Source organism: Phyllobates terribilis, unplaced genomic scaffold, assembly GCF_046119375.1.
Source record: "Phyllobates terribilis strain yellow unplaced genomic scaffold, ASM4611937v1 Scaffold_4__5_contigs__length_816908805, whole genome shotgun sequence".
Taxonomy (NCBI): Eukaryota; Metazoa; Chordata; class Amphibia; order Anura; family Dendrobatidae; genus Phyllobates; species Phyllobates terribilis.
In genome coordinates this window covers 299,159,194-299,179,110 of record NW_027362764.1, presented here as the reverse complement: position 1 = coordinate 299,179,110, position 19,917 = coordinate 299,159,194, and the positions used below count along the sequence as shown (strand labels likewise).

Sequence of the window (19,917 nt, the reverse complement as noted above, 5' to 3'; positions counted from 1 at the left end):
CGGTGAAATTGCAAAAAAAAGTGCAATACCGCAGTTGTTTTTTTGCTTTTTTTTCTACCATGTTCACTGAATGCTAAAACTGACCTGCTATTATTATTCTCCAGGTCATTACAAGTTTGTAGATACCAAACATGTATACAGTGCCTACAAGTAGTATTCAACCCCCTGCAGATTTAGCTGGTTTGATAAGATGCAAATAAGTTAGAGCCTTCAAACTGAAAACGAGAGTAGGTTTTATGAACAGAAGCATAAATCTTACAAACCAAAAAGTTATGTTGCTCAGTTGAATTTTATTAAATTTTAAACATAAAAGTGTGGGTCAATTATTATACAACCCCTATGTTTAATATTTTGTGGAATAACCCTTGTTTGCAATTACAGCTAATAATCGTCTTTTATAAGACCTGATCAGGCCGGCACAGGTCTGTGGAGTTATCTTGGCCCACTCCTATATGCAGATCTTCTCCAAGTTATCTAGGTTCTTTGGGTGTCTCATGTGGACTTTATTCTTGAGCTCCTTCCACAAGTTTTCAATTGGGTTAAGGTCAGGAGACTGACTAGGCCACTCCAACACCTTGACTTTTTCCCTATTGAACCAGGCCTTGGTTTTCTTGGCTGTGTGCTTTGGGTCGTTGTCTTGTTGGAAGATGAAATTACGACCCATTACGATCCTTGATGGAGGAGCGGAGGTTCTTGGCCAAAATCTCCAGGTAGGCCGTGCTATCCATTTTCCCATGGATGCGGACCAGATGGCCAGGCCCCTTGGCAGAGAAACAGCCCCACAGCATGATGCTGCCACCACCATGCTTGACTGTAGGGATGGTATTCTTGGGGTCGTATGCAGTGCCATCCAGTCTCCAAACGTCACGTGTGTGGTTGGCACCAAAGATCTCGATCCTGGTCTCATCAGACCATAGAACCTTGAACCAGTCTGTCTCAGAGTCCTCCAAGTGATCATGAGCAAACTGTAGACGAGCCTTGACATGACGCTTTGAAAGTAAAGGTACCTTACGGGCTCGTCTGGAACGGAGACCATTGAGGTGGAGTACGTTACTTATGGTATTGACTGAAACCAATGTCCCCACTGCCATGAGATCTTCCCGGAGCTCCTTCCTTGTTGTCCTTGGGTTAGCCTTGACTCTTCGGACAAGCCTGGCCTCGGCATGGGAGGACACTTTCAAAGGCTGTCCTGGCCGTGGAAGGCTAACAGTAGTTCCATAAGCCTTCCACTTACGGATGATGCTCCCAACAGTGGAGACAGGTAGGCCCAACTCCTTGGAAAGGGTTTTGTATCCCTTGCCAGCCTTGTGACCCTCCACGATCTTGTCTCTGATGGCCTTGGAATGCTCCTTTGTCTTTCCCATGTTGACCATGTCTGAGTGCTGTTCACAAGTTTGGGGAGGGTCTTAAATAGTCAGAAAAGGCTGGCAAAAGAGATCTTTAATCAACACATGTGAAGCTCATTATTCTTGGTGCCTGAACTACTTCTTAATACTTTAGGGGGACCAAACAGAATTCTTGTGGTTTGAGGGGTTGAATAATAAATGACACTCTGAATTAACTTTTTACGTTTTAAAAAAAAAAAAAAAAAAATTTGCTGCAGTGCATTTCCCACTTCCAGGCTGATCTACAGTACAAATGTCACAATGCCAAGTTAATTCCGCATGTGTCAACCAGCTAAAACTGCAGGGGGTTGAATACTACTTGTAGGCACTGTAGGTTCTTTTTATTTAAAGAGGTTGTTCACAACTATATAAAATGCCCCAATGTATTTAAATGGTGGAAATAAGTGTTTTTGCAATTACCATCTGTTGTGCGTCTTGCCTGTGAGCGGACTATCGCTGACCGCTCACAGGCATCAAGTGACCCTTGGCTGCAGCCTCCTCCAGCATCCGCTGATGTCACATCAAGTCGGGTGTGACCCAGTGACGCACTCCGCTGATGGATGGGCTGTGGGTGCAGTTTCCCCATGCATCACAGCCCAGCATCCACCACACGCTTTCCCAATGAATGCAGGAGAGGGAAAGTGTGCGGTGAATGCTGGGCTGTGACGCGCAGGGAAACCCTGCCCACAGCCTATGAATCAGTGGGGAGGGGGTCACTGAGTCACACCTGACTTGACGTGACATCAGCTGATGTCAGAGGAGGCTGCAGCCGGGGGTCACGTGATGCCTGTGAGCGGTCAGCAATAGCGCCGCTCATAGACAAGACGCACAACAGATGGTAATTACAAAAACACTTATTTCCACCATTTAAATACATTGGGGCATTTTATATGCCCCAATGCCAATGCAGCTCTTCAAGGAAGCGCGAGTTACATGCCGCTGTCAGAGAATGACAGTGGCATTTAACTAGTAAACAGCCGCTGGTGGATCGTGATTTCACCCCCGGCTGTTGCGGGCCCATTCTCAGCTGTATAGATCAGCTGACATGTGCCCGGAAAGGTGCGGGCTCAGCGCCGGAGCCTGCACCAAACAGGGGGATATGACGTGTGTCGTTCTAGTATGCCACACGTCATAAAGGGGTTAATTAAGGCAGAACCCACAAACAAGCAACAACTGAAGTCAGCTGCAGTAAAGGCCTGGCAAAGCATCACAAAGAAGGAAATCCAGCGTTTGGTGACATCCATGGCCTCCAGACTTCAAGCAGCCATTGCCTGCAAAGGATTCTCTACAAAGTATTAACAATGAATATTTTATTTATGGTGAAGTTAATTTGTCTAATTACTTTTGAGCCCCAGAAATCGGAAATGAGGAGGCTTTGTAGAAAACCGGTTGCAATTCCTAAACATTTCAAAGAATATTTTTGTTGAATTTCTTTAAATAAACTTAAAAGTCTACACTTTAATTGCATTTCAGTTGTTTCATTTGAAATCCAAAATAATGGCATGCAGAGCCCAAATCATGAAGATTCGGTCACTGACCAAATATTTCTGGAACCTAACTGTATATCAGGCAGTCTTCTTTAAATAAACGTAAGTGGTTTGTGAAATATAGAATTGGAAGTAAACTTTTTCGCAGACTGCACTTATTCTGCACAGACGCAGAGGTATAGTTTGAACCTTCTAAATTGTGAATTCAAAGGTTAAAAAAAAGTTTACTAAGAAAAATGTGTCAGAATTAGTGTTGAGCGATACCTTCCGATATCAGGAAATATCGTATCGGATTGGATCGGACCGATACTCAAAAAGTATCGGATATCGCCGATTCCGATACCGGAAACCAATGCAAGTCAATGGGACAGAAATATCGGAATGAAAATAAACCCTTTCTTTCCTTGTAGGTTAATTCTACATGAAGTAAAACAACTAAGAATAATGTAGAATGTATTATGCGAAAAGCCGGCAATTCATCAGCGCATACACCGGTACCCGACAATTTACAACAGAAAGAATAGAGCTTCACACATAGATTAGATAGATAGAAACATGTCAGTCACATATATATGAAGTACAGTCACAGTGTTGCTTAATGTACTTGTCATTTAGTGCAAAGGATTTATTAAAAAAAATATTAGTGTTTTCATGCACCGTCTCTTTAAAAAAGTCGGCCGGCAATTCAGCAGCGGTACCCGACAATTTATAACAGACAGAATAGAGCTTCACACATAGATTAGATAGATAGAAACATGTCAGTCACATATATATGAAGTACAGTGACAGTGTTGCTTACTGTACTTGTCATTTAGTGTAAAGGATTTATTTAAAAAAATAATAGTGTTTTAATGCACAGTCTCTTTAAGAAAGCCGGCCGGCAATTCAGCATCTGTACCCGACAATTTAGAATAGAAGGAATAGAAAATCATACATAGATTAGATAGATAGAAACATGTCAGTCACATATATAAGAAGTACAGTGACAGTGTTGCTTACTGTACTTGTCATTTAGTGTTAAAATAAAGGATTTATTTAAAAAAAAATTGGCGTGGGGTTCCCCTTAATTTTAGTCTCTAGCGGAGGTTAAGCAGACGGCTGGGGCAGATGTTTGAAGCCTGGGAAGGGGGTAATACCCACGGAGCTTCCCAGGCTGCTAATATCAGCCCCCAGCGGAATACTTAGCCTTTACTAGCTATTAAATTATTTCCTGAAATAATTTAAAAAAAATTGACGTGGGGCTTCGCACTATATTTGTGTCCAGCCAGGTACAGCAGGCAGGAACGGGCTGCCCCCAACCACCAGCTGCCTATTTGTACCTGGCCGGACACAACAATATCGGGAAGCCCTTTTTTAAAAAAAATATTTCATTAAATAATTTAAAAAAAAAATACGTGGGGCTTCTCCCTATTTTTGTGTCCAGCCAGGTACAACTAGGCAGCTGGGGGATGGAATCTGCAGCGCAGGGAGACCCAAGCTTTCTGGGCCCCCCCCCACTGCAAATTGCAGTCCGCAGCCCCCCCAGAAAATGGCGCATTCATAGAAGCTGGATGCTGTACCTGGCTGGCATACAAAAATATGGCAAAGCCCACGTCAAAATTTTTGGGAAAAATTAATTAAAAAATAAATAATAATTTAGGGACTGCATCTTTATTAACTCCTCAAATGTCATTTAGTGTTAAAATAAAGGATTTATTTAAAAAAAAAATTGGCGTGGGATGCCCCATAATTTTAGTCTCTAGCGGAGGTTAAGCAGACGGCTGGGGCAGATGTTTGAAGCCTGGGAAGGGGGTAATACCCACGGAGCTTCCCAGACTACTAATATCAGCCCCCAGCTGAATACCTGGCCTTTACTAGCTATTAAAATGGGGGACCACCCAAAAAAAATGACGTGGGGTCCCCCCTATTTTAATAGCTAGCAAAGGCTAGGCAGACAGCTGGGGGCTGATATTAATAGCCCAGGAAGGGTGCCATGAATATTGGCCCCCTCCCAGGCTAGAAACACCAGCCGTCAGCCGCCCCAGAAATGGCGCATCCATAGGATGCGCCAATTCTGGCACTTAGCCTCGCTCTTCCACGCTGCCCTGGTGCGGTGGCAGGGGGTAATGGGGCTGGGGTTCATGTCAGCGCCAGCTGCCATGAAGCCCAGGTTAGTAATGATGGGCGTCTATAAGACACCCCCATTACTAACCTACAAAGTGTTAAAAAGAAAACACACACTACACCCAGAAAAAAATAATTTATTTGAAATAAAACACACCATTTTATTTAATTCTTAGTTTACTAAAAAAAAATAGTTACCTGTCCACGTTCCTGCGCTGATCTCCCATGCACAGCTGTCACATCTGGAGATGTGACAGCTGTGCATGGCTGCTGTAAGCTCACGCTGCCGGGAACACGTCCGCTCCCGGCAGAGGGAGCCACTGACTGAGGTCACCGGAGTGCATTCAGGCAGCGCAGCTCCGGAGACCTCCTTTACGGCACTGCTGTACCGTGGGAATTTCTCACGATACAGCAGGGCCGTAAAGGAGCTGACCGGAGCAGCGCTGCCTGAACTCCGGCGAACCCGCTTATGCAATGACGGGGCTGCTTTACGGCCCCATCATTCTAGCGGCGGCAGCGGTTCAGAGCGGTCACATTCTATGTGGCTGCTCTGAACTGGAGATCATCGTGGGACACTCGTGGACTACTACTGAGGGGTAAGGATAAGGTTGTGGTTTATTATTTTATATTTTATTACAGGAGATCGATGGCTTCGGGGAATTAGGTGTCTAGGTGAGTATAGGTGTAGTTTTTTATTTTTTACTTTATTTTAGGTGGCGATCGGCGGGGACAGGTAATGTATGAACTAATTTATTGTAGGTAACCACTGGTCACCAATGACATGTATTTAAAATTTATTGGGGACACAGTAGGGCAATTTAAATAGCAGGATCAGGCTGATGGGAACTACTGCTCCCATCGAGCTGATCCTGCTGGCACGAGTGGACGGGGGACAGACATAGGCCGATGGGAGTAGTAGTGTCACATCGGCCTATGTCTGCCTGCACGCACACGCTCCCAGACATCGCACAGACACCGCACACACCCGCAGACATCGCGCAGACATCGCACAGACACCGCACACACTCGCAGACATCGCACAGACACCGCACAGACACCGCACACACCGCACAGACACCGCACACACCCGCAGACACCGCACAGACACCCCACACACCGCGCACACCCGCACAGACACCCACACACACCAATCATGACCGGTCTGGGAGGTGTGGCTGACCTGTGCGACCGTGGGAAATTTCATTTCAGTTCATGCAGTCAAGCATGAACTCACATGAATCCTCTGAGGGCACCGCGGCGACTTCAAATGAACAGCTGATCGGCATCACCTGATACCTCAGCTGTTCATTTGAAATAACCGGTGGGAAAGCGCAGCACAGAACGGGAAAGCCGGCGGTGAAGTCTTTTCACTGCCGGCTTCCCCGCCCGGGTCCTTCGCTCCCCGCTCCTTGGTGCTGCGCTCCCCGCCCGGTCCTAACTTACGATCGGGATGGGAGGTGGCGAGTGGAGCGGAGGATCGGGGTGGGAGGCTGCGGGGAAGCAGTATGGGGCTGTGTGATTGTTTAAAAGCCGGCGGCTTTTTACCGCGCGCCGGCTTTTAAACAATCAGGAGAATTCTCCCATGCTGGGATGGCATTCTGATGACAGGCTGGATCTCAGCTGAGCGCTGCCATCCAGCTTGTCATCCTTCAGAGACACTGCAGAGCGCAGGCATTATGGGAACTTCCGATTCCGGTATTCGATATTGTAAAAGTATCGGAATTAAGTATCGGAATTCCGATACCGCGAATATCGGCCGATACCCGATATTTCAGTATCGGAATGCTCAACACTAGTCAGAATTATTCCAGGCCACTTTTTTAAGACTCACTGGACAGTTTGAAGTGTCCAGTAAAATAGAGCTGTAGCTTTAGAGCAGAATATCAGATTTAGGCCACGGCACCACTATCAGTATTTGGTCAGTATTCGGTCAGTATTTTTTCTCAGGAGTGGGAGACAAAACCAGGAGTGGGTGATAAATGCAGAATTGGTGACTTGTTTCTATTATCATTGCTTTGATTGTTCTTCACCTGGTTTTGGCTCCCACTCCTGAGAAAAAATACTGACCGAATACTGACCAGATACTGATAGTGGGGCCGCGGCCTTAGTAACAGTATTTCTTGAAGCAAAATTCTGGTGTAGAGTATGTCAGTCAAAAGAAGGGATAAATCAGAGAAAGCATCTAACTTGACGAGCTAGTTGTGCCAAATTCATCATACACCATGCACCATTCTAACATATTTTGTGTAGACAGCATATATAAAAGACTGTCTCAGTATGTTTAAAGCTATCAAAACTTCCCATTTATGTACACAAGGATTCAAACTTGTACTGGTAATTGGAGAAAATCTACAACTCGGGGAAGAGTTGGAATTTTTGGATGTGAAACTTAATTATTAGTTACCATTTCAATTCACTTATGGAAAATCTGACCAACCCTAAATACATTTTTGACATTGACCTGGCCTACGCAGAATGAATTTATTGAAAGTAGAGGTGATCAAATATTTTGAAATTTGAATTCCCAAAATTTTGATTCACAGCAAAACAATTTGACACAAATCACACTACTGCAAAGCCCCTAATTGCCTGAAAACGCCCTGAGGTCTTCCAGCAGCGGCAGACATATCACCTGTGCAGTCAGTACAGCTGCACCGAGGCCCAAAGGTGGGGGGGGCGCCAGCAACAACGACTATCTCAGCTGGCTGTGCGTCCGAGGCCGGTCACCAACCTTGGCGTGCTCGTGATTGACAGCGCATGGCAGTGACGTCATGCGCTATGACGTGCTTGCCGAAGTCAGTTGCCGGCTCCTGTGCCAGCTATAAAAGAGGACGCCGCGTGGCGTGGCGTGGGAGCGAAGGAGGATAAGAATAATCATTTATTTTGGTTGTGTGTTGGAGAAGATGAAAGCCTTATACTAAGAAGGGGCCCAGGATGGAGCACATTATACGATCCAAGGGCGCAGAATGGGAGGACATTATAAGATGAATGGGCCCAGTATGGGAAACATTATATGCTCAGGGGGCCGAGAATGGAGACATTATACCAAGAAGGGTACCAGGATGGGCCACATTATATCATGAAGGGGTCCAGGATGGGGCACATTATATCAGGAAAGGGACAAGGATGAGGCATATGAAACCAGCATCACTGATGACACTTTGTTTCAGGGAGAAGGCAGAGGCTGTGACAGTGATCGCAGCCTCTGCCTCCTGCTCTGATGGCACTTCATTTGAGTATCCCAGCATGAACTAGGGTTCTCAAATGAAGCATCATCCCACATGAAGTAGAGAAAAAAAAGTACAATAGCTGTTAGATAGTGTAGTTAGGAAACAGTGGGAAATTTTTAATGCACACATATTAGAAATTAGTTTAGGTTACGGAATCAAATAGATAGGGATATAGACTAAAAAATTTTTGACCTCCGGAAAACCCCTATAAATTGATATTGTAGACAAATTAGATTACCTTGGGTTTACCAATTATTGTTTTATTGGCTTTACCATCTGAGAAGAACCAACGATACACGGATTTGGAACCACTGTTAGTTGTAGCAATATAGGTTAAAAGTGATGGAGTATCAAGGCTTAAGAAAAAAAGAAAAACAAACAGAAAAAATTATACAGTTTATACTGAATTAAGTAATTTTATAATTTATTAAAACAATACATTGACAACACTGTCGCAAAGATTAATTGTAGAAATTTGTAGCATATCCCATCTTATAATTGATCTAATATTCATTAATTTAATGTCTCTTATAAGATAACCCTGTACTACAGAAAATAAATAGGGCCTGAACCCAGAACCTAGAGTATACATAAAAGGTAGTACTTGATACTTGTGATAAAAGTTATACCTATGGATATGAACCATGAGATTATAATATTTTATTACAGGAAAAAAAAAAAAAATATATATATATATATATATATATATATATATATTTTGTACCGTGTTAGCCAGTAGATAGAAAAATATTTAGATTTGAGAGTCCTCAGTGGTTGATACATTTTAATGGCTAACTGAAGAGATGGTAACAGGCTGCAAGCAGTGATGAGCGAGTATGTTCTGTTAACCCTTTCGGCGAGTATTCTCGGGCCGAGCACCGAGTAGTTACAGCTGCTCGGTGTTATGTTTGAATCATTCCCATGTGCATGATTTGCGACTGTTTGACAACTTTAATACATGTGAGGAATGTGTAAGAAATAGACATTCCTTACATGTACTAAAGCTATCAAACAGTTGCAAATCATGCACACGGGAGTGATTCAAACATAACACCGAGCAGCTGTAACTACTCGGTGCTCGGACCGAGCATACTCGGCAAAAGGGTTAACAGAACATACTCGCTCATCACTAGTTGCAAGCTTTCGAGACTACTCAGGCCTCTTGAAGACTATCTACTAGCCTCAGACTACTAGCCTGATGAAGAGGTCTGAGTAGTCTCAAAAGTTTGCAATCTGTTACCATCTTTTCAGTTAGCCATTAAAAGGTATCAACCACTGAGGACTCTCAAATCTAAATATTTTAGTATTTTCTTAAATTTTTTACTATACTTCTTTCTTATTATACATACCTTAAAGAATGTACAGCAGGTCCATAGAGTATTAAATGTTGTAGGGGTTGTTGAATCAGTATAAGTGAAGAGAATTCCATAGCGGTTTTCTCCATAATTAAGGTAGGCTTGTAGAGACCAGCTTTTTTATAGCTATGTGTTAAATTCATCCTAATGCAGAAATCCATATTGAATAGGTTAACAGCAGAAAAAAATGTATATTTCGGGATAACTAAAATTTACATTTTCCCTTTGATGAGTAAAACCTTTTTGTAAATGTTGTATTCTTTATACATTTGTATTCATACATTTAGGAAATTATGACAACAGTCAACAGTTACACATTAATGAAAAAATATTTCCTGAAGTCCAAATCAAACTATGTAGTTTACATAAATGGATAAAATCTACAGCCCCAATTTCAAGCATAAAACAAGAATGCAATGATTTGGAAATCTGTTATAGCCATATTCTACTGACAACAGATCATAGAACACATATCAGAAGTCCTGGTCAGTAATAGTACCACAAAGTCGGAAAAGCTGGTTCAGCGGGGGGCTCCGGCGCTGAGCCCACACTGAACCGGGCACATGTTAGCTGATTTATACAGCTGACATGTGCCCACAACAGCCGCGGGTGGAATTGCGATCCACCCGCGGCTGTTAACATGTTAAATGCCGCTGTCAACCTCTGACAGCGGCATTTAACAGCGCCGCGCCGGAAGTGCGTCACTTACCCCGCCCATCGGTGACCCCGTCACGTGATCGTGGGTCACCGATGGGTGGTCATGGCAACCCTGGGTCTGCAGCAGACCCCAGTGATTGTCATGTGCTGATCGCTATGAGCGCCACCTAGTGGTCGGCGCTCATAGCACAGGAGCATTTCTGCTACATAGAGGTGATCTACTGATCACCTCTATGTAGCAGAGGCGATCGGACAGTTGCTGCTTCTAGTCTCCTATGGCGACTATTGAAGCATGCAAAAAGTGTAAAAAAAAATGTTTTTCAAAATATTAAAAAAATAAAAAAAATATAAAAGTTTAAATCACCCCCCTTTTGCCCCATTCAAAATAAAATAATAAAAAATAAACCCCACATACACAAATTTGGTATCGCTGATTTCAAAATCGCCCGATCTATCAATATAAAAAAATAATTAATCCGATTGGTAAACGACGTAACGAGAAAAAAATTCCAAACACCAGAATTCGATTTTTTTTATGGTCGCCGCAACTTTGCAATAAAATGCAATAACGGGCGATCAAAACATCAGATTTACCACAAAATGGTATCAATAAAAATGTCAGCCCAGCGCGCAAAAAATAAGCTCTCACCTAGCCCCAGATCCCAAAAAATGGATCTGCTACGAGTCTTGGAAAATGGTGCCTTTTTTTTTTTTTTTTTAGCAAACTTTGGAATTTTTTTTCACAACTTAACTAAAAAAGAACCTATACATGTTTGGTATCTACAAACTCGTAATGACCTGGAGAATAATAATGTCAGGTCAGTTTTAGCATTCAGTGAATGTGAAAGAATAAAAACCAAAAATCAACTGCATTTTTTTTTGCAATTTCACCGCACTTGGAATTTTTTCCAGTTTTTCAGTACACGATATGGTACAACTAGTAATGGCGTTTAAAAGTACAACTTGTCCCGCAAAAAGTAAGCTCTCACATGGCCATATTGACCGAAAAATAAAAAGGCTATGGCTCTGAGAAGAAGGGGAGCAAAAGACAAAAACTCAAAAACTCAATTTTATTTGAAAAAAGTTAACTAATTTAAAAAATTGATGACAGCAACACGTCTTAAAAAAGTTGGGGCAGTTTTAACAAAAGGCAAGAAAAGTAAGTGGTACTATTGAAAAGCAACTGGAGGGTCAATTTTCAACTAAGTCACATGACTGTGCATAAAAACAGCATGTTAGAAAGGCAGTGTCTCTCAGAAGCAAAGATGGTAAGAGGTTAACCAATCTGTGAACAGCTGAGTCTAAAACTTGTGTAATAATTTCAGAAAAATGTACCTCAACATAAAATTGCAAAGACTTTGAATATCCCACCATTTACAGTACATAGCATCATCAAAAGATTCAGAGATTCTGGAGAAATCCATGTGCAAAAGTGACAAGGTCAATGGTCAATATTGGATACCTCTGATCTACGGGCCCTCATCTCCTCATCCCTACCCACACGCGATAACACCTGCAATTACGTACATGGACGTGATATTGTTTTCAGGAGTTAAACATGGAATCTGAGTTTGAGTGCTATTTGCAGTAGTGTATAGTTCACATTATTTAGGGTTTGGTATGCAATTTTTATGAATCTAGTGGCAGAAGTTTTGGTGTGTTGTGTAGCATTGGACACCAACAATTGGATAGAGGTAACTGTTCTGTATTATGTTATTGATTTTAAATTTGTAAATATTAGAATTGAAGGGTTTAACTGTGGCTCTTGACTTTGAGCGTTTTATGTAGAAGGTCACAGTTCACAGCATTGAGGGCTTGGTAAGCGTTAAGTCCCTACGATGAGTGTTAGGTGAGTTTTTGACTTTGCGTCTTTTCGCTGCACAAAAAAATGCAGCATCTTATAAAGTGGATGGGATTTATAGAAATCCCATGCCCACTATGCATTCCTGTGCTCCTGCAGCTTACCCGCGGAGACGGACATGCGGTGCGTCTTCACAGACCGCAGCATGTCTATTTCTCTTGTGGAAACCCTAGTCTCCGCAAGAGAAATTCTGCCAGTGCAATGGATAGAATGCGGCTTCACCTGCGTGCAGCGCTTTGATGCTGTGTTCAAAGTGCTACCATTCCTGACAGTGTGGAAGCTGCGTATTGCTTAGGAGCTGACACCCATCCAAGGTAGTTTTAATGGATACATCTATCTTATGAGACCCGTGAACAGACAATAAGAACAACTGACTTTAGTTTTGTGTAGATACTGAATGTGTATTCCATTCTGTTTTGAGCGTCTAAGCATTATATTTATGTTGATTTTCATCTAGTAATGAGTGCAGACCTGCTATATACAAGTCAGTGATTGCTCATTTACTGGCCAGTTTAGCCAAGCCAATGAGAAATGATGGGAACTCAATAATTGTCAATGAGATCGTTCTGTTCATGAGCAGAACATCCTTAGTTTACACTAGGTGATGTACTGCTGATAATACTGATTTTATTTGCTGATATAAACAATCCAGTCACACAAAAAATGAACGTTTTACTTCTTCAGCTTCTCGTGACAAGTGGCATGTTTATATTGGCTGATAATCAACAACAACCATTTGTGATTATCGGCTCATTTCAATGTGCTATTACATTTATCTTGCTTACAACATTGGTCAGACTCTGCTACAATGCAGAAAGAATTCATAGCCTAATGTTCAAAAAAACTGCATCAATCACCAGAACAATGGATAATCCATCAGGATCCTGGAGCTTGTGAAAATATATAAAGATATTCCTAACCATCAAAAAGATCTTCTGTGTGCTAAAGGCCATCACCGGTGCAAGGGTCAGAGGTTGCAGCAGTCTTTATTTACGTGCTTGCAGGTGTAAATTATCTCAGAAGTAATAGGGTCAGAGGTCACCACTATTTTCCCTTGCAGGTGTGAATGGGTTTCAGCACAGAACAGGAGCCTTCATCAGGCAGTATCTCAATGAGGTAACCATACATCTACCTATTGCACACCTTCTTTTCTAGCAGTGCCCAGAGGTTTCTTGTTTTTCTTTCACACCCTACTTCACTAAATATGGTTGCCATTGTACATAATTGGCACAAAAAGAAGTAACAGCTGCTCTACTCTTTACAAGCTTTCAGATAGACTTGTGACTTATACAGTGGCTTGTGAAAGTATTCACCCCCTTGCAATTTTTTGTGTTTTGCTAAATCCCAACCTGGAATTTCACAGTTTTTTGAGGGTTTGCATCAGTTCATGTAAAAAGCATGCCAACAACTGTGAACATTTGGTTTTATTTTTATTGTGAAACAAATAACAAATAGGACAAGATAACTGAAAACTTCAGTGTGCATAACTATTCACCCCCCTAAAGTCAGTACTTTGTAGAGTCTCCTTGTGAGGCAATTACAGCTGCAAGTCACTTTGGATAAATTGCCAATTCCTCAATGCAAAACTGCTCCAGCTCTTCAAGTCAGATGGTTTCCTCTGGTGAACAGCAATCTTCAAGTCTGGCCTCAGATTCTCAATTGGGTTAATCTCTAGGCTTTGACTAGGCCACTCCAAAACATTAACACGTTTCCCCTTAAACCACTCGAGTGTTGCTTTAGTAGTATGCTTTGGGCCATTGTCTTTTTGGAAGGTGAACCACCGTTCTAGTCTCTAATCAGACACAGGCAAACAGGTTTTGCTCCAGAATATCCCTGTATTTCACACCATCCATCTTCCACTCAACTCAGACCATTTTACCTGTCCCTGTGGCCTAGTCAAAGTCATGACCTTAATCCAATTGAGATGCTGTGGCATGCCCTTAAACAGGCGGTTCATGCTCGGAAACCCTCCAATGTGGCTGAATTACAATTTTGCAAAGATGAGTGGCCAAAATTCCTCCAGAGCGTTGTAACAGACTCATTGCCAGTTATCGCAAACACTTGATTGCTGTTGTTGCTGCTAAGTGTGGCCCAACTAGTTATTAGGTTTAGGGGGCAATCACTTTTTCAAACAGGACCCTGTAGGTTTGGATTTCTATTTCCCTTAATAATAAAGACCTTCATTTAAAAACTGCATTTTGTGTTTGTGTTATCTGCCTAAAATTTTAAATTTGTTTTGTGATCTGAAGCATTTAACTGTGACAAACATGCAAAAGAATAAGAAATCAGGAAGAGGAGCAAACACTTTTTCACACCACTGTTGGTGAAAATCCTGAAAGTGGAAAACCCTTTTAATGCTTGGAGCCATTTTCCCTGCATATATCAGGAGGTTTTTTAATATTAAGCTGTGTACAAAAAACTTGACTGACTGCAAATTACATACTCCTCCTTGATTAAAAATACTCCTCAAAATTGCAAAAAGGTGTATATTTACTCTGCTTAAAAATATGTAGTGCAAAACATCTGTCCACAGATATTAGTTATTTTGCAATAGGTTGTATTTAAAGAGAACCTATTTCCCAATATAAAGTATGGCAACCACCTTTAAGGCCTGTGTAACAATAATGCCAGAGCCCCTACATGTTCATCCTCCCTCCTCCCGATAGGGACGCCGACATTCTAACTGCCCCAGCCACTCGGCGGTGTCTCCCCTGCCTGCACAGCTTCCTGGTTCCCTGGGCCTGTGTATGTTGTGCAGGTGTCCCAGCGGCGCACGCGCTCCCCAATTCTTAAAGAGGCCGCAAGCGCACTTTGGAAATGCCCCTACCCAATAACTGGGAGGCATCAGGTATTTAAAGCTCGCTCCTCTTTAGAGAGGTGCCTGTACAATGCCCTCTTTAGTGTTAGCTTGAGTTTCATCCTGCTAGTTAGTTGTCAGGTCCCTGAACCTATCCCTGAACTTATTCTGTTAGATCCTGATCTTGTTGTACATCCCGCTTAGTCTGAACGTGAACCTGTCCCTGAGACCCGTGTTGTCTAATGCTGAACCTGCTCCTGTTGCCTGTTTTACCTGAACCTGAATCCACTCCGGTGGTACCTGAACCTGAAGCTGCTCCGGCGGTACTTGAGCCTGAAGACACTCTGGCGATACCTGAAACTGAAGCAGCTCCGGCACTGAACGTCCTTTAAAGTGCTCTGGGATCCACACTGTCTGAACTTGCACCAGTGTCCATCCTGTCTAGGGTTCCAGGATCCAAAACTGTCTGAACTTGCACCAGTTTTTGTCCTATCAAGTGTTACAGGATCCATGCTGTCTGAACCTACATTAGTATCCGGTCTCGCCTTGAGCTCCAAGTCTATGTCTGTGATCCAGACCCTTGGGGTCAGCTGCCGCAGTATCGGGGACTGCACTTGGAGTGGTACCTGGCAGCCACCTGCAGCTCAAGCCTAACTCCACCATCAGGAGCTCTAGCGAAACCCCTCCATAGTCCAGATCGTGGCGCAGTGGGTCCACAATCCACGTGCGTGACAGCCTCTTTTACAGTATTCTAGGTACCGAAACAAGTCCATCAGATCAAACAGCAATGTATAGGGAGGATAATAAAAGGTATTTTTTGTGCTATGCCGAGGAGATTGGGGACATGCTGTATAAACAGCTTACTAGAATACTGTAAAAGAGGCCTTAGAGGTGGTGGCCATAATTTATATTGGGAAAACCTGGTAACAGGATCCTTTTAACTACAAGTGGTAAAATCAATATTTCATATGACAAGTGCTTAGTTGACAACTCATACTTAATTTTTTATTTCATACATACCTGTACTTTTCAAAATAAGATCCAGTCAAGTGGATACTTGTATTATCACCAAAATTAAATGTTATCCTTTCATCTTTTGGTAAGAGTAATTTGCTAAGTGGAGTCTAATAAAAGATAGAAGATACAGAGTAAATGCTTGGAATTCTGTCAGTAGGATCATCTCTCCTAAGCCGTCTATATGGGCACGTAGGTCATAGGATAGAATGGTACCTTGATATCTGTGATCCAATGTCTTATTGTAGAGAAATCTACATTTTTCTGATAGGTAAATGAGCTGTTCAGGGCTATGAGTCGGACACTGATCTGCAGGAGAATCTGTCTTTAGAGCTTATTTTAAATAAAAGTGGGCATTACCAGTGTGAGACATGTAACACAGAACAGTAGAAATAAACTTTGTGTTCTTGCAAAACATTTTTGCAGCTCTCTGAGCCCTGCTGTATTGCAACAATATTACAACTCTGTCTCCCTGTGAGATGGAAGCTGAAGCTGAGAGGAACCTGCAGATGTGTCAGGTATAATCACACACAGCTCTGCAGTGAGATCAGGAGAGCAGAAAGCGGCCATTACACATCACACTGGTAACTCCCCCTTCATGTAAAATAATCTCTGGAGGCAGATTCTCATGCAGATCAGTGTCCGGCCCATTGCCTGGAACAGTTCATTTAGATATAAGAAAAATGTAGATTTGCCTGGATTAAGACATTCAGTTTCCTATGACCTGCACGCCCATATAGACGGCTCAGGAGGGTGGATCCTACGGACAGATTCCCTTTAAGATTTGGTTTCACTCATAATCCCTACATAGCAAAAGTCAAGTTTATCTGTCATACAGTGTACAAAGAATGGCTGTGTATGTACAGTGACATGTAAAAGTTGGGCACCCCTATTACTGAATGAATAGTTAAGCAAGCCGAAGATGAAATGACCTCTAGAAGGCCTTAAGTTAAAGATGACACATCTCCGTTGTATTTTAGGCAAAAAAAATAATAAATAAAAAAGAATTATATATATATATAATTTATTCATCTTTAACATTTTAAAAATTACAAAAAGGAAAATGGGCACCCTTGGAGATTTGTGTACTCAGATAACTTTGACCAAGCTTTCAGACCTTAATTAGCCTGTTAGGGGTATGGCTTATTTACTATCATCGTTAGGAAAGGCCGTTAGGTGATGCAATTTTCCCAGCTTTATAAAAACCCAGCCTCCCCTAACCTTGTTCCAAAACACAGCAGCCATGGGTTTTTCTAAGCAGCTGTCTAGCTCTCCGAAAAATGAAAATGGTGGAGGCCCACATTGCAGGAAAAGGCTATAAGAAGATAGCAAGCATTTTCAAGTTGCCTTTTCCTCAGTTTGAAATGTAATTAAGAAAGGGCAGTTAACAGGAACAGTGGAGGTCAAGATAAGGTCTGGAAGACCAAGCAAAATTTCAGTAAGAGCTGCTCATAGGATTGCTAGACAGGCAAACCAGAACTTCCGCTTGACTACAAAGACCTGAAGGACTCTGGAGTTGTGGTACATTATTCTACTGTTCAGGGACACCAGTACAAGTATGGCCTTCATGGAAGAGTCATCAGAAGAAAACCTATCCTACATCCTCACCATAAAATCTAAACAAGCCTGATGCATTTTGGAAACAAGTCCTGTGGACAGATGAGGTTAAAATAGAACTCTTTGGCCACAATGATCAACGGTATGTGTGGAGAAATTAGGAAATGGAAAGGGAAAAGAAAAAAAAACAGCTCACCTCCATGAACCAGCTGGGTGTCTCCGGGATCCGTGATCAGCGCTGCTGCTTGCGATCAGTGGACAGGTAATAGGAAAGATGATGATCCACCTCCAAAGACTCCAACAATAAAAACAAATGTCTTTTATTTAGAATTTTTTAAAAATATCCAGATAGCAATAATGTAACTCCAGCTGGTGGAAGAACAATAATAGAAGGGAAAACACAGGGGCACCAAGGAGAGGTGCGCTACCAGACGCGTTTCGAGCGAAGACAGCTCTTAAACTTGGTAGGAATAAGTGTCAGACATAAGGGGAGGAACCCTTCTTATGCTGGCACTAATCAAGAAAGGTGCTGCAGGTGTGTAACAACCCAAGATTGCAAAGAAAAAAAAAATAATTGTAAAATTTATTGATGATATTTTAATGGTTTGGGGGGGGGGCAACATGGATGACATTCCAGAATTTATATCGTATTTGAATAATAATGAATTTAATTTACGATCTACAGACACCACCAACTGTAACTCTATTACTTTTTTGGATTTACAACTAAATGGCCAAAATAATGAACTAATCACTTCTAAAACATTCACGAAACCCACATCAGGGAATACAATTTTGCATGCGCACAGTTTTCACCCACCCCATGTCCTAAAAGCCATTCCAGTAGGAGAAATTACTAGAGTTAGGAGGAATTGTAGTGACTCCATTTCTTTTTCAAAAGACTGTACCACCATTAATTCTAGACTATCATGTAGAAATTATCCAAAATGGACCTTAGATAGAACAAGAAAAATAGTAGATAGTAAATCTAGAAGCAATCTCATTACTAAAAGGAACCACCACAACAACACCAGCTCTAATATTCCAACATTAGTTCTCACCTATAACACTCATTTTTCTGCAATATCTAATATAGTAAAACGCAACATAGATATTCTGAAAGAGGATTCAGTCATGGATGCAATATTAAAGGACGGAATTAGGGTAGTTCCACATAGAGCACCAACAATAGGCAACAAAATCTCTCCAAGTTTATACAGAGGAAAGCCCATCAAAACGACTGGTAACTGGCTATGAACTAGTGGCTACCATAAGTGTGGTTTCACAAACTGCAAATCATGTCTGGTTTCATAAAAAAAATTAACATTTACGGATGAAAATAATTCCCAGGTACAGTACAGACCAAAAGTTTGGACACACCTTCTCATTTAAAGATTTTTCTGTATTTTCATGACTATGAAAATTGTACATTCACACCGAAGGCATCAAAACTATGAATTAACACATGTGGAATTATATACTTAACAAAAAAGTGTGAAACAACTGAAAATATGTCTTATATTCTAGGTTCTTCAAAGTAGCCACCTTTTGCTTTGATGACTGCTTTGCACACTCTTGGCATTCTCTTGATGAGCTTCAAGAGGTAGTCAACGGAAATGGTTTTCACTTCACAGGTGTGCCCTGTCAGGTTTATTAAGTGGGATTTCTTGCCTTATAAATGGGGTTGGGACCATCAGTTGTGTTGTGCAGAAGTCTGGTGGATTCACAGCTGATAGTCCTACTGAATAAACTGTTAGAATTTGTATTATGGCAAGAAAAAAGCAGCTAAGTAAATAAAAACGAGTGGCCATCATTAATTTAAGAAATGAAGGTCAGTCAGTGCGAAAAATTGGGAAAACTTTGAAAGTGTCCCCAAGTGCAGTTGCAAAAACCATCAAGTGCTACAAAGAAACTGGCTCACATGAGGACCGCCCCAGGAAAGGAAGACCAAGAGTCACCTCTGCTTCTGAGGATAAGTTTATCCGAGTCACCAGCCTCAGAAATCGCAGGTTAACAGCAGCTCAGATTAGAGACCAGGTCAATGCCACACAGAGTTCTAGCAGCAGACACATCTCTTCAACAACTGTTAAGAGGAGACTTTGTGCAGCAGGCCTTCATGGTAAAATAGCTGCTAGGAAACCACTGCTAAGGACAGGCAACAAGCAGAAGAGACTAGTTTTGGCTAAAAAAACCCCGCAAGGAATGGACATTAGAGCAGTGGAAATCTGTGCTTTGGTCTGATGAGTCCAAATTTGAGATCTTTGGTTCCAACCACCGTGTCTTTGTGCGACGCAGAAAAGTTGAACGGATGGACTCTACATGCCTGGTTCCCACCATGAAGCATGGAGGAGGAGGTGTGATGGTGTGGGGGTGCTTTGCTGGTGACACTGTTGGAGATTTATTAAAAATTGAAGACATACTGAAAGACCATGGCTACCACAGCATCTTGCAGCGGCATGCAATTCCATCCG

At 42.1% G+C, this 19,917-nt stretch overlaps 1 protein-coding gene across 1 annotated transcript in view; it reads right to left on the bottom strand.

Moving 5' to 3' along the window:
• Positions 1-19,917, bottom strand: part of PKD1L1 (polycystin 1 like 1, transient receptor potential channel interacting) — an 808,959-nt gene that overhangs the window by 639,553 nt on the left and 149,489 nt on the right. Inside the window, exons 10-12 of the mRNA XM_073676922.1 lie at positions 15,896-15,999; positions 9,555-9,704; positions 8,444-8,561 (exon numbers count right to left, since the gene is read on the bottom strand). Of these exons, the coding sequence (XP_073533023.1) occupies positions 8,444-8,561; positions 9,555-9,704; positions 15,896-15,999 (372 nt within the window). The remainder of the gene's footprint in view (positions 1-8,443; positions 8,562-9,554; positions 9,705-15,895; positions 16,000-19,917) is intronic.